The 15,591-nt window shown below is 39.9% G+C and overlaps 1 protein-coding gene across 3 annotated transcripts in view; it reads left to right on the top strand.

The window, feature by feature from the left end:
* TENM1 (teneurin transmembrane protein 1) overlaps positions 1-15,591 on the top strand; it is a 3,721,864-nt gene that overhangs the window by 511,424 nt on the left and 3,194,849 nt on the right. For all 3 annotated transcript variants that reach the window (XM_044054336.1, XM_044054337.1, XM_044054338.1), the window contains exon 4: positions 10,726-11,005. In XM_044054336.1, coding sequence (XP_043910271.1) covers positions 10,744-11,005 — 262 coding nt within the window. In that variant the 5' untranslated portion in view covers positions 10,726-10,743. The remainder of the gene's footprint in view (positions 1-10,725; positions 11,006-15,591) is intronic.

Genomic DNA, 15,591 nt, shown 5'->3' on the forward strand with positions numbered 1-15,591 from the left:
AAATTTCTCTGCTACTTCAAATAAGGGCCATACAACCGGTCCCTCTGCCAGAAGTGGGCCTAGGATTTTATTCTCGCCTGTTCCTAGTACCAAAGAAAGGGGACACGTGGAGACCAATCTTGGATTTATCCATCCTCAACACATATCTGGACATTCCCAAGTTCAAAATGTTGACGTTACAACAGCTTTTACCTCTGCTGGGCAAAGATCACTGGATGGTGACTCTGGATCTCAAGGAGGCTTACCTTCATGTTCCTATCAGGCTCAGTTGCAGAAAGTACCTGCGTTTTCGGGCTGGGACTTCTCATTATCAGTTCTCTGCATTGCCCTTTGGCTTATCTACTGCGCCCAGAGTGTTCACGAAGGTTCTGGCTCCAGTGATAGCTTTCTTCAGGCTAAGAGGAATACAAATCTATCCTTATTTGGACGATTGCCTGATTCTGGCCCAAGGAAAGGACGAACTTCTTCATCATTTACAGTATGTGATAGCAGTGTTAAGATGCCTGGGGTATTCTGTGAACGAAATAAAGTCCAGTCTAGTACCCTCTCAGGACATGTGCTTTCTGGGTGTGAGACTGAATACAGCATCCCAGATGGCCTTTTTGACCCCGGACAAACAAAAGAATCTTTCTCTTTACTTCCATCAATTGTCTCGTCAGTCCAGGCTGACTGCAAGGACAGCCCTTCAAGCCTTGGGGTTCATGGCATCTTGTATTCTGGTACTTCCCAATGCCAAACTGCATATGAGGAAGCTACAATGGTATCTCAAAATGTATGGACACAGCACTGCCAAGATATGGACACTGTCATTCAGATAATACCTTGCATTCAAAAGGAATTTTTGTGGTGGGCTCAGGAATGTCACCTAAACAAGGGACTCTCTGTGACCCGGCCAGAGGCGAGTCAGATTCTAACGACAGATGCCTCAGACAAAGCTTGGGGAGCTCATCTAAATGGAAAGTGGGTACAAGACACGTGGCCTGCCAGACTTCAACATCTACATATCAACTTGAAGGAGATGTTAGCAGTCCAATTTGCATTAATGGCTTTCAAGGATTTACTTCTTCCAGGGCAGGTGTTGGTTCTAACAGACAACACAACTGTCATGTGGTACATCAACAAGCAAGGGGGAACGCATTCTTATCCTCTATGCAGACAAGCAATGATTTTGTGGGAGACTGCTCTCAGTTTACAGCTAAATCTTCAGGCAAGGTTTCTGCCGGGAGCACAGAACTTCTTAGCAGATGTGTTGAGCAGACAAATTATGGATCCCCACGAGTGGAAATTGGATCCTCATGTATTTCAGAAATTGACAGTGTTATGGGGAACTCCAGACATAGATCTGTTCGCTTCTCCACTAAACTACCAGCTGCCAAAGTTTTGCACAAAAAGGTTTCATCCCACAGCCTGGAAAGTGGATGCTCTCTCATTCAATTGGAGCAATCTTCATGTGTATGCCTTTCCGCCTCTGCCTCTCCTCCCAAAGGTACTCCTGAAGGTCAGACAGGACAAGCCAAAGATGATTTTAATAGCTCCAGATTGGCCTCGACAGCACTGGTACCCATTACTGAGAAGTCTGGTACGGGAGCCTCCATGGCCTTTGCCTTCGATTCCACACCTGCTGTCTCAGGAGAACAGTCATTTACTCAATGTCAAACTTCACTCTCTACATCTAACAGCTTGGCATATTCTGTTTTAAACCCTGGAGGGTCTCAGCTTCCACAGCAAGTTTTGAATGTTATTTTGGAGGCCAGAAGGCCTAGTACAAGGAAGGTGTACTCAGATAAATGGAGGAGATTTTTATTTTGGAGTACAGCAAAGGAATTTGATGTTTCTAAGCCTAATTTAAGTGTGGCTCTTCAATATCTTACTGAGTTACTGGACAAAGGTTTGTCCTTCTCCTCTATTAAGGTTCATGCTGCAGCAATTTCTGCTCACTATGACTGTGACCCACCTTTATTTTCTCATCCTTTGTTTAAGCAATTCCTTAGAGGGGCAAAGAATATAAGACCCCCACGTAGAACTCCTACTCCTGCTTGGGATCTCAATTTTGTGTTGGAGAAACTCACTCTACAACCTTTTGAGCCTGCAGCTACTGCCGAGTTGAAATATTCATCATGGAAGACTGCTTTTTTGTTGGCCATTACCTCTGCAAGAAGGGTTTCTGAATTACAGGCCCTCATGGCGGTTGAGCCTTTCTTAATTTTCCATAAGGATAGGGTATCTTTGCGTACTAATCCTTCCTTTATGCCTAAAGTGGTTTCTAGTGTGGCTTTAAACCAAACTATTCATTTGCCTACTTTTTATGCAAACCCCCAAAATAAAGGGGAAAAGATTTTGCACACTTTGGATATACACAGGCAGTTGCGATATTATTTGAGCAGAACTAAAGGGTTCAGGCAGTCTCAGCAGTTATTTGTTTCATTTGCTTTGGGTTCTCAGGGCAAGCCTGTTTCAAAACAAACTATTTCTAAGTGGATTGGTTTTTGTATTGCTTTCTGTTATTCCCATCATGGTAAGGAGATTCCAGCTGGGATTAGGCCTCATTCCACTAGGGCTACTGCCACTTCTACAGCTTTTTTAAGGAGGGTGGCTACTAAAGATATTTTGGAGGCAGCTACTTGGAGTTCAGTGCATACTTTCTCTAAGCATTACCACCTTCCACTTTACTCTAAATCTAGGGCTGGTTTTGCCACTGCAATTTTACAGGGCATTTTGGCAGCTCCTAATGCTTTATAGTTTTGCCATCCTCCCTTACCTCTGCTTTGGGATTCTACCCATATGTAAGGACTGCAGCAATGTGAGATGAAGAACATAGTACAGTTTTGTACCTACCATAAATGTAGATGTTCGAAGATCCACATTGCTGCAGTCCAATTTACCCTCCCTCCTTCCCCTCTGTAGTTAGAGGCGGTTGTGTGGTTTGGTTTGTGAATATTGTAAATAGTGTAAATAGGATTAGTGCAGGGGTGGTTGGTTGTTTTTTGCTGTCTTTTGGTTTGGCCTTTCTTTTTAGGGCCTTCTGACATCTGGGGCAAGAAAAGACTGAGGATATGACGTCGGTCATGCGCATTTGTACCCTGACGTCCTGATGTCAGTCTTAAGCGCCTTGACCGAAGTCAGCCTTATACTTTGGTATTCAGGCCGACCGAGGACAGCGGACTACCCATATGTAAGGACTGCAGCAATGTGGATCTTCGAACATCTACATTTATGGTAGGTACAAAACTGTACTTTTCTGTTGAGGCTGCATACACAAGATAGAGATTGCTTTTCTTTAGCCTGTTTGACACCGACAAATTGGCAAAATTATGAGAAATTCCACATAATTATAATTTCACACAGTCATTTATTTATTGGCATTTAATTACTGGGATAGTCCACTGGGCTATGAGAGCCCATTTTCAGTAGAGGCCTGGGGAGAAAAGCTCCAATACATGTATCAATTAAATAGTACAGACAAGTTAACTTCTGAGGTAAAGCAACATACAATTGTGAATTCATACATACATAGGTACATACAAAAGAGCATATAAATAAAAAGAAATGCAAGTTTTTACAGGCAATTTGACTTCAGAGGTTCAGCATTATTTTCATAGTAAGAAAGTATTCTGGGCATTCAGGTTGTATTTTACAGGTAAATGACTCAAGCCGATGAAAAAAGACAAAACTGAAAACTGGCTGCAGGAAGGAAGGCACTAAACACAAAACGTAAGAACAAGCAGTTTAATCCAAAATGAAGCGCTTTTCATCACAGTAAATACTGTGACTTCAGATCATTTTAGATTAAACTGCTTGTTCTTACATTTTGTGTTTGGTGCCTTCCTTCCTGCAACCAGTTTTCAGTATTATACAGGTAAATACCAAATGGGGCATTATACTTAATGATGGGCTGCATGAGTGCAGAGTACATCAGAAGGATCACATCCCTGGCATTGGAAGCCATTTCCTTAGTAATAAGTTGTACAGTAGAAATGAAATTTCTTTTAGTAGAGGATATGTAGTGATCAAATTACAGGCCATTGTCTACATAGGTTCCCACATCCTTTACTACTGGATCAGTCTTTAGCGGTGCATGGTCATTGTGATAATTACAAGGTATTTCATGCTTGTTGAAGGGTAATATTATAAATTTCTTTGTATTTAGTTTTAGTCCATGGCTTTCATACCAGCTATTGGCTTAGGAAAGGCCTACTTGGAGGATCTTGGTGTCCTCTTGGGAACTTAAGATGACACACAGTTTATAGTCATCTACAACAGTAGCTTTAACTTCCAAGAAGTGAATGCCAAAGAAAAGTGGTATAAGGCTAAGCCTGGGATGTGCCATTAGTGACGTGGCTTTTGGAGGAGGTAGAACAGCCTACCTTAATTTTCTGTGAACTACATATAGGTAGACATTGAGCAGGGACAATTTATCTGTGACACCTGAGTGTGGTATGTTGTCAAATGTCTTAGCTCTAAATATATGTGTACTGTTTTTCCCTCATCCATCTAAAGAAAAATTCAATCAGGTTACATAGGCAGGATCTACCCTTGACGATCCAAACTTGCTTGGAGCATCGGTTTGTTGGTTAACTATGTCCTTATTTATTAATTCCACAGTGATCCTTACCACTGTCTTACAGATGAGGTTAGTTGAATGTAACTGTCTATAATTTCCTGGGGCTAATGCCCCTCCTTTGCGCAAGGGGATAACATTTACTATCCTCCAATTGGAAAAAAGCCTGGTTGGAGGCTGCCATTGAATAGCCCCTGTTTGGGGGTCTGACAGGTCACATTTTAGGCTGGCAAGTAAACAGCCTTGTATAGTATCTGGCCCAATAAGACCAGTGTTTAGGGCCTTGAATAGTACCTTGAGGAATTGTTCATGGGAGATTTGAGGAAAGGTGGTGTAGATTGTGGGTAGGAGATCTGGGAATGTAGGAGAGTGTGGGGCAAAGTTGGAGCTAAATGTATCTGCTAGGTCTTTGAGTCCAAAGAAGTGTGTTTTTTTTCTTTGCCTAGGTGGCTGTTTTTTCATCATATCTGGCTTTGGTTGATTTCCTCAGGGTCCGGAGTTCCCAGTTAAGTTTAACAAGAGTTTTGCATCTTTTGAATTCAATTTATTTTTACATGCATCGAGTTTATTTCTTTTGTTATAGGGTATGTTTATATATGCATTCCACCACAAGGGATTTATTTTTGTACTTTGCATTGTAATTACTTCATACAGAGGCAGTTGCATCTATGTAATTAATTGCAAGTGCATATAATTTGGTAGTAATAGATTCCACAGAGGCAGTGGGGTCATGAAGTTGGAAGTAGATTAGCCATGATATAATCTCTTAATTTGGCGATATTGAAGGATGCCTCTGGCTTTCATCAGTCTTAAGGAGAAGGTAACTGATCAGTGGCCTAATTTGATCAGGGAGGGAGTTACAACTGGTAGGGAGCAGAACTTCTCATATTGGTGAGGACCTAGTCCAGGATTTTATCACCCGTGGTTGTTGTGTAGACCAACTGGTACAGAAAGTTTGTTTTAATGAATACAGAAAGCTTTAGGCATATATGTTAGATGATGTATATGTCTCCCAGATAATGAGGTAGTTAATGTCCCCAAGTAGAATGGTGCTTTTAATGCTTAGGATGCCGTACTAGTTACAAAGGTGTTATGGACTGAGGGGACCTTAAAGATATTTATTTAGTTAGCCATTATGTGATAATTTGGCTTGTTAATGCTAAGATGGGCATGCATGAATTCCAGTTCATTATCTTGCTTAATTAGTCTGCAGGTGAAGTGTTTCTTCATAGATATGGAGACACTGCTGTCTTTAGTGCCTTTATCTCTTGTAATGTGCCTGAAAGTGTGGTAAGCATTGAAGCCCTCTACTAATGGGGTGCTCTTAAAGGTACATTAGTACTGCAATGCAAAGATGTGCAACATGGTGATGGAATATTTCTGTGACACTGCTAATGCTAGTAAGACATTGTAGAGTGAGAGGCGTGTGCTAATTTGCCATGTGCTCTTCTTCAGAACTGCCTAATGGGAAGGCATTCAGCGAATGACTTGGCTGCATAAGTTAACATCTTGCTCATGACCACTCATATTAATGAACACTGCCAAAAGCTTCTGTTTATCAATTGTGGCAGAGGCAAGTGCTGGAAAGTTTAGAAGACAAGTAGTGTTGGGGTGTGTTTGCATGTGTGTATGTGAGGGCTTGCATGCTTGAGTGTATGACCAAGTGTACACATTTGTCTCTGTCTGAGTGTCCATCTGCCTGCCTTGGACATCACAGTAGGGGGGGGTTAGTGAGAGGATAGGATAGATTTGTGTGTGGGGAGGGGGTTTGACGGATTGTCATTTTAAATAACTTGTCTTAAATGTAGTAAAAGAGTCAAACCTTTCACTCTCCCATCTCCAAGTGAATACATTTGTCCTCTGTGCCATGCCCAGACACCAGGGAAAATAATAGAGGAATGACATATAAAAGCATAAAAAAAAAAAAAAAATGACAAGGGGGGGTTGGGCTTCAAACCCTGCACCCTTGACTTCAGAAAGAGAAGCATTAACCTACTAAACTAGCAGGTATGTTGGTGTAACAAGGATTTCTATATAATAGAATGAGGATCTCAGGCTTCAGTTAAGGCTTGCCACAGTTTGTGAGTTATGAGGTAGAAGAACAGGGCATATATAAGCATACATTTCATTTATATAACACAAGAATTCTAGGCAAGGTCAAAACTAACAGGGGGACAAAGACCCACATTCAGGGATGGATTTTAATTACTATTCTTATAAACTTAGAAAGTTGCTAACATAATGCCTTTTGTATCAGCATGCGGATTCACTTCATAACATTGAAATATCAAAATACTGAAACTCAAAACACTGAAACCAAAATACTGAAAGCTCAAAATACTGAATACTCAAAATACTGAAACTCAAAATACTGAAAATACATATTATGAGTAAACTCAGCTTAAACAACATAAATCATAACAATTTCTACCAAATATATGCAGGGCAAGCCCTGCTATGTGGGCTGCATACACCCCTGCTAATTAAATATATCAACTCCAAGATTGCACATAGTGTAGTTAAGTACAATCTTGGAGTAGATATATATAATTAGCAGGGGGTGTGGGGGGCACAACCCCCCACATGGGGGGTGCAGGGGGGCTTGCCCCCCTGCATATATTTGGTAGAAATTGTTATGATTTATGTTGTTTAAGCTGAGTTTACACATAATATGTGTTTTCAGTATTTTGAGTTTCAGTATTTTGAGTATTCAGTATTTTGAGCTTTCAGTATTTTGGTCTTCAGTATTATGACGTTTTGTCATTTTCAGTATTTTGAAGTTTTAGTGTTATGAAGTGAATCCCAGCATGCATATACTGAAGAATATGAAGTTTGGAATGGTCATGCCTGGCATTAATGATGGACAGTAATCTTCTGTGATTTACAAGGGCAGAAAAAAAGGAGACATTGTGGACATTCTGACTACTCAGGGACAAGTTATAGCTATGTTGTGTGTGTATGTGTGGCAAAATGAATGTGGATTGGCTGTGCCAAGTAAATGAGCTGACAGCATTAACTACTGCAGAAAAGTGCTGAGTTGTATTCATAGTGGTAAACTGTGATGCAGTGATATATAGATTAGCTGGTCATGAGGTCTTTCCTCACTGTGGCTGATGTATCTCTCAATCACAAATTACATCATCATGGAAACAGTCCCTTTTTACCTCCGCTCTTACCACAAACAATGGTGCTATTTCTGAGTCCTCAGGTAGTTTTTGAAGTACTCCTTTGAATATTCTGATATGGGAAGACAGGCAATGTCAGTATTCTTACTAATAAGTATGTAATAGCATAGGGATATGCAGTGTGCCAGTATGCATCATATGTACATATATTTTTATAATGAGAATGAGGAAAAATGTGCAAGTTAGTGTTGTGTATTGAGGCTTTAACTCACTAATGAGATTTCCTTCTCCCCCGTCCCCCTTCTAGCTAGGGTCAAACAAAAAAAAAAAGCTGATTACAGCCTCCTGAGGGATGGTATCAACAGCTTCACAGCCCCAGTCCCCTATCTAGGTACTGGCACCAGTATCCAAAACTATACCAAATTACTATACCAACATTTATATAGATGCATGGAATCAGGAATACCTGACAGGACTAAATCATCCTCTGCAAGGAAGAGTAAATCTGTCTGGTGGACATCTGCAATAAATAAACTCTATAGCAAAAGAAAAACATTGCTGTCCAGGATCAAGAAGGAGCAGGTGCCCAATTGGAATCAATCTCTCTCTAGCCTGAACAAGCAAATAAAGAGCAGTAGTGAAATCCTCCAAAGCAAACTTCGAGTCCAAATTGGCCACATCTACTAGAGACTATCATAAGGCCTTCTTCACATATGTCCGTAATTTCAAAGGCAGCTCCCAGATCTGTTCAGAACTGGTAGTCAAGGACACCACATATATAAATGCTGTAGATATGGAAAACTTGCTGCCTGACACATTCAGTGAAAATTTCACCCCTCTGTCCCCATCAGTAAATCAGGACATTCCCAGTACCTGCCCCCTTCCCATTATATCTAGGGATCAGTCATCACTGCTCTCTCAAAGGCAAAAAATACAGCCTCCATGGGACCCAATAACCTCCCAGGCTGCATCCTACATGAACTCAGGCAGGAAATTGCAGCACCATTAGGCAACCCTGTTCAACCAAAGCCTGTGAGTACTGGATTTGTCCCAGGTGAGTGGAGGACAGTCTCTGTCATCCCTTTACACAAATGTAGAGCATCCATCAATCCAGCCCTTTACACAAATGTAGAGCATCCACCAATCCAGGAAATTATAGACCAATCAGCCTAACTAGCCTGATCTGCAAGGCCATGGAATGGATTATCATGGACCTCATTCATAAGGACATTTGCACCTCCAAACACTCGATCCCACACAGTTTGACTTTATCAAGAGGAGGAGACAGTCACCCAAGCCATGGACAAGGGTGAAGGCAGTGCACACCACCTACCTTGACCTGGCCAAAGCCTCGACACTATTCCCCACTCAGGCATAATAGATAAACTCTCTCAACTAGGCATCAATCCGAATGTTACCAGATGGGGTAGCTAACTGGCTCACTGATAGAACCCACCTAGTCAAAATAGGGGAAGCCACCTCAAGCAGTAGATCCATATCGAGTGGAATACCCCAGGGTTCAGTTTTGGGGCCTCTGTTATTTGGGATATACTTTTCTGAGGTGCAGGCCAAAACAAGTGGGCTATGGCTGACCAAGTTTGCAGATGACTGCAAGCTGGGCACTTTCATCAATTCTTCTAGTGGCGTGGACATTCTCCAAGAGGGTCTCATCCAAACAAATGACTGGTGTCAGAAACATGGCCTCAAGCTAAATACAAGAAACTGAATCATTATCCCCTTTGGGGAGAGTGACATCCCCACAAATTATCACATTAACAACAAGGTCCTAAGCATGCAGTCAGTCATGAGGGATTTGGGCACCCCAGATTGATAGCAACCTGACTTTTGACCACAATGTTGCTTCCATTGTACGGAAAGCTTTCTACATGGCCCACCTCATTAGTAGGGGTATCTCATCCAGGGACAAGGTGGTCATAACATCCTTGTATTCTTCCCTTATAAGGCCCATTATTGAGTACAACACCCCATTTGGCATGCACCTCAAAGCACATGAAGCACCTGGAGAGACCACAGAGGTTCCTCACCAGGAGAATCCAGGGCCTCAAAAATCTACCATACACAGATAGGCTAAAAACCCTATCCCTCTACTCTGTCTCATACAGACTCCTCAGAGGTGACCTCTGTCTAGCATACAAAGAGATCTCGGACCCCATCTTGATGGGACTGCTGCATATCCGCAAGTCAAGCTCCACTTGGGTAACCTGCACATGCCTCAACCTGGTCTGTGATATTAATAGGACTTGTTGGCGAGACAGATTTGTGTTCCAAAGACTCCCCATCTGTGAAATAGACTCCCTCTCCATGTCAAGCAGAATACCTCTTTACCCCTTTTTAAGTCCAACTTGGATAACTGGATGGGAAATAGAAAATACATCCCTGTGATTCCACCCGTGTCCCTGTTGGACAGGGGTATCGGGTGCTGATTTGTCTATACATGGGCTAAACTCTTTGCTAGGCTTATAAGGGCCTCAGGCCCAATAGCCTAGTAGCTTCCTATGATTCTATGAGAGCTTGCTTTATAGAGAGATACTGAAAGTCATAACACTGAATGCACAATCTAAAATGACAAACTGTTGAATTATAATACATGTAACATGAGACATGGGTCCTGGGGGGGGGGATGGGGTAGCAAGTCTAGTTTTCTATACATAGAGAGTAGAGATTTTTATTTCATCATTTCAGCATTTTGATGTTTCAACTTTGTATGTTCAATTTTATCACTTTCAGATTGCTTCAGTAAGTTGTAAAAAACTTGTATAATATACATGCCTGCATGCATGTACCTGCATGTCACCATTTCCTTTAATATAACAAATTCTAAGAATTCAAAGCTATTTTACTGCAAAAGGTAGAGGCCACAAGCATATTCAGTCACTGTGATTGAGTCATATTTAAAATAAAGTTTTTTATCTGATTTTGAACAGTATTTGCTTATGTAAATTATACAAGGTTTACAGTGCTCTTCATTTACTGTTCCTTCTCTCCTACTTCACTGAATGTATGATAACTTCTGTTTTTTAGGATATCTTCTGCTAAGGAATGTTTCCTTCTGATTTTAATATCACTGAGACAACTTCTTCAAAAATGGAACAGATGGATTGCAAACCCTACCAGCCTTTGTCAAAGGGCAGGCATGAGGTAGAACTTGCTTATACCAGTTCATCAGATGAAAGCGAAGATGGAAGACAGCCTCGGAAAGCTTATGATTCCAGAGAAACTCTGAAGGAATTTAGTCAGGAACTAAGGCTGAACTATAACAGCCAGAGCCGGAAGAGAAAAGCTACTGATGACAAAGCCCCAGGTACCAACAAAATCTGTATTCTACCTCACAGAGCAGTCAGAACCTGGGTTATCAAAATAACACTGTTACATAATACTTGGTAAATGTTTGTCTAAATTCTTGTTACAGAATGTACAGCTACTAAGGCTCCAGTGAAAGTCCCTGCACAGATATACAGAATGCAGGTAGGAGGCACCTGGCTGTGTGTAAAATGTGCTTTACCATATAGGTCAGCACTACTGAGCCATTGTCTGAGGGCTTTATAGGTCTAGGTTGCTTTGTGGCACTTCAACTAAGAGAGAGACAAGAATTGCTGATTATTTGCCTGCATGTATATCTGTAGTTAGTACGTGACTGCAAAATGAGATGGACGTGACAATGATACTCTGCACATAAAAACTGTATGCGCCTACCTAGCATTTGGAAAATGGCTCTAACATGGATAGCAATCGTTTTCTGTAGCTGTTATTTTGCATTTATTGACTAAACTGAATGGGTCATGACTTTTAGCAGAGACAAACACCGTGCACATGTAATATGCTTCTACCCTTAGTGAAATATAAAATGTAGTTAACAGATTAGTCTTAGAGTTATATATATCATGTAAATTAAGGTTAATTTTTCTGCCTCCATGCCTGGAAATGCTGAGCATTAACTGCATTTCTCAGTACTAAACAGAGTCATGAGACGGTATAATAAATAGTAATTATAGCAGATATGTACATTACAAGGAATGACATAGTAATGGAAACTTTAAAGCATATTCTGAGCAGAAACAGAATTTAATTTCTAATTTACTATAATAAAATGCTACTTATTTATCTTATATTTTCACTTGGTTTGGTGTATCCTCAAGTCAGCACATGCATTTGCACATTTTTTTCAGTAAAATTATCAAGAAGCTGTAAACCAGTTCTTCACTTAGTAATATATACGTGTCACACAATTTATTGAGCTTATGAACTCTGCCCACTTGGAGTACCGCAATTTATAGCTAACATAAAGAAGATCTAATCTAAATTTTCTATGTTACTTGATTTTGCAAGTATGTGTTGACCTACTAAAACAGTAAATGTCAAAATAATGAATGAATAACATTAACCACATGAAAATGAGAATGCAAAACAAACTCACTCACAATATCCCTTAACAAACACAAGAAAGTTTTTCTCTTGCACTTTACAGACACACACACACACACACCCACACACTTGTCATGCCAGACTGCACAAACTCAAACAATAGAGAAATACCATTGCAGTATTTAATCACTCCCAGTGCAAAAACATCTCACTGGCAGCGACTCCTCTATCTTATGCAAATAAAAATGCAAACAACCCATTTCTTTTTAACCCGACTGCAGTTGCACTTCACAAAATCAAACACAAACTTCAGCTACCCACACAACACACTGTATACACTCTAACTCACACCACTATCCAGCGATAACAAATTCATAAACACTGCCTGTCAACATTTCCTACATTCAGCATTTCCTGTACCTGAAAAAAGGTCAGTAGTTGGAGTGTTAAGGGTAATACCCTTCAGCCATTATATGATAGCTGTGAAGGCATAGCTGTGTGAATTTTGCACAGGCACAATGCCTTTTCACTAAATGATATTTACTGAGTTATAATAGTATTACTTCAGAGTTCATGTACAGTAATTTCCTATTACTTTTACACCACTGCTTATTAAATGAAATGCAGAGAAGCAACCAAAGAATATTGCAGTAATTAAAAACTGCAAACCAGACTAAGATATCAGTATTTGGTGAAAAATGTTTACAGTTCTGTTTTATAAAATGGAATTTATTAAACATCAAAATCCATTTGTTGGTATAAAATCTCAAATCTGGGAAATATATTATTGCGTAGATGTTGATAAGCTCTGGGCATTACACACAAGTGAGCCAGTAAGGTTTGATAAGCTCTGGGCATTGTGCAAAAGTGTGGCAGTAAGGTTTGGTAACCTCAGGAAATTACACACATGTGTGGCAGTAAGGTTTGGTAACCTCAGGAAATTACACACGTGTGGCAGTAAGATTTGATAAGCTCTGGGTATTACACACACACGTGTAGCAGTAAGGTTTGATAAGCTCTGGGCATTACACACAAGTGTTGCCGTAAGGTTTGATAGACTCTTGTGATTAGACACAAGTTTGACAGTAGGGTTTGATAAGCTGTGGGTATTGCACACAAGTGTGGCAGGAAGGTTTGATAAATGCTGGGCATTACACACAACTGTGGCAGGAAAGTTTGATAGACGCTGGGTATTACACACTTGTGCCACTAAGGTTTGATAAGCTGTGAGTATTACACACAAGTGTGGCAGGAAGGTTTGATAAATACTGGGTATTACACACAAGTGTGGCAGTAAGGTTTGATAAGCCATGAGTATTACACACAAGTGTGTCGGTTGGTTTGATAAACGCTGGGCATTACACACAAGTGTGACAGTAAGGTTTGATAAGCTCTGGGCATTATATGCAAGTGTTGCAGTAAGGTTTGATGGACACTTGGTATAAACACATGTGGCAGTGAGGTTTAATAAAAGCTGGGTATTAGACACAAGTGTGGCAGTGAGGTTTGATAAATGCTGGGTATTACACACGTATGGCAGTGAGGTTTGATAAATGCTGGGTATTGCAAGTATTGCAAAGGTTACCAATAGATCAGTAGTCATTATCAGAACAAGAGGATGTCTATCTGATGTGACATAAGTATGTGCTTCATACTGTAGGAAATGGTTTTGTTGTTCATGTCAGATTGTATGCTTAATTCCTTTTTATTTTTACTTTGTTAACCAGAGAAGTTAACCAGCCTAAGGGACCTTTTGAGCCATGATCAGGGCTCAGACTGAGAGCAAATATTTCAGTCTGCTCCTACAACATTTTAATGAAGATTTTCCAAAATTTTACCACAGCACACGTGTAGAAATGATGTAACAAGAAATATTTTTACAGGGATTAGTAAGAGCATAAAATGTATAACATTTACAACCCATAGTACAGAAGAAAAATAAATAAATGTATAGAAACTCTACTGTTTCTAAGAAACTAACAATGTACACTTGGGGATTATGTTAACGTCAATATTATTTACACCAATTGTTTAATTGCATTTAATACATTTTGTGTTAGACCTTTGCTGGAGTACAGTAACAGTTTCTGTACATTTAAGAATGACCAAATTAATGTTTAAGAAAAGGTTCAATGTAAATTCACCAAGAAATATATTATGGCTCTCACCTTTGATTTACAAAGAAAGAGATAAAGAATTAAACTTGATCCCCTCATGCCATTTCTATTTAATGGGCAAGTTTATTCTAGCATTCAAGGTATTGTTAACCTTGAAAAATGCTGATAATCCACTTAAGAGCATTCCTTCTTGCTGTCTTGTCTGCCATAGAATCACCTTGCAATGACTTGTAGCTAGTTCTGATACTTTTTTACTTTTGGATAATTAAAGAAGACTGTAACTGCAATTTATGTGGCAGTAGTAAGGTAGTGTGGTCAGTCCGAGTTGGGAAACTCGCAGGGAGGCTTAAAGTGAGATCATTCCACAAGCTAGAGGAATTTTAGTTGGTCTAGTCACTATTCTTTGAATCTCTAAATTCCATCACTTGCCACTCTGTGATGTTGCAGTGCCTTGTACGTATGCAGGTAAATTGGAAACTACATTTTCTCCATAAAACTCCCCCTGTAACTTTACCCAGTACTCAGCTGCACAAAGAGTAGCTGGTTTGCTTGCTGATGAGCACTGCTACATGATTCCAGTTACACATAGCCTAGCTGTAGTTTCTATCCTCAGAGAGCTCAAATTAAGCTGTTATACCACCCCTTTCTAGTTCACCTAAAAACATGAATGGGCACAGTTCCCATTTTCTCCACCAAAGTCTGGTAGATGTGAGCATCCTGAGACAATGTCGGGATTTTCTCATGTGCACTAACAACCACACCAATCCTTAGAAAAATGGATACAGTATTGAGAGATGTAATTACACAATGTCATTGGAGGCAAGATTCACAAAAAAACCCTCAAAATAACAGTTGTGTGGATGGCAATGTTAGCTTTACACCCACAACATTTAGTACTGAAGTGGCAAGTCAGACTACATACTGACATTAATCTTGGCATTAATGGTCAAATATTAGTTAGCAGTTCATTATATTTTTGTGCAGTAAGAATGTAATTTAATAGAAATTGCTTAAGAGATTTTGTATTTATATATACATTGTTTTTAAGGGTGCAAGCTTTTATTCTGGGGAGCTATTTAATGTTATATAGGTATCATTTAAGTTGTTAATGTTTTAAATACATTACTGGTTTATATCTAAATTATTATACATGTATCCCTGTTTATTATTTAAGCAATAATCCATGACTGTACATAAGTATGTCAGGATTTGCCCACAGTTGGTGTGGTTTGATCACAAGGGTGTAAAGCCCAAGTGATGAAACCAAACCAGTATTGTGCAAATCCTGATATATCCACAAACAGGAGTAGATTATTGCTTTTAAAAGTAACATTATTTAAGAAAGACATTGATTGCCTTTCTTAAATAGTGCCTCTGTATAACAGCACTTCATTGTTCTCCGTTCTTC

This window comes from Protopterus annectens, chromosome 13.part0 (assembly GCF_019279795.1).
Source record: "Protopterus annectens isolate FY-2018-M chromosome 13.part0, PAN1.0, whole genome shotgun sequence".
In the NCBI taxonomy this organism is placed as follows: domain Eukaryota; kingdom Metazoa; phylum Chordata; order Ceratodontiformes; family Protopteridae; genus Protopterus; species Protopterus annectens.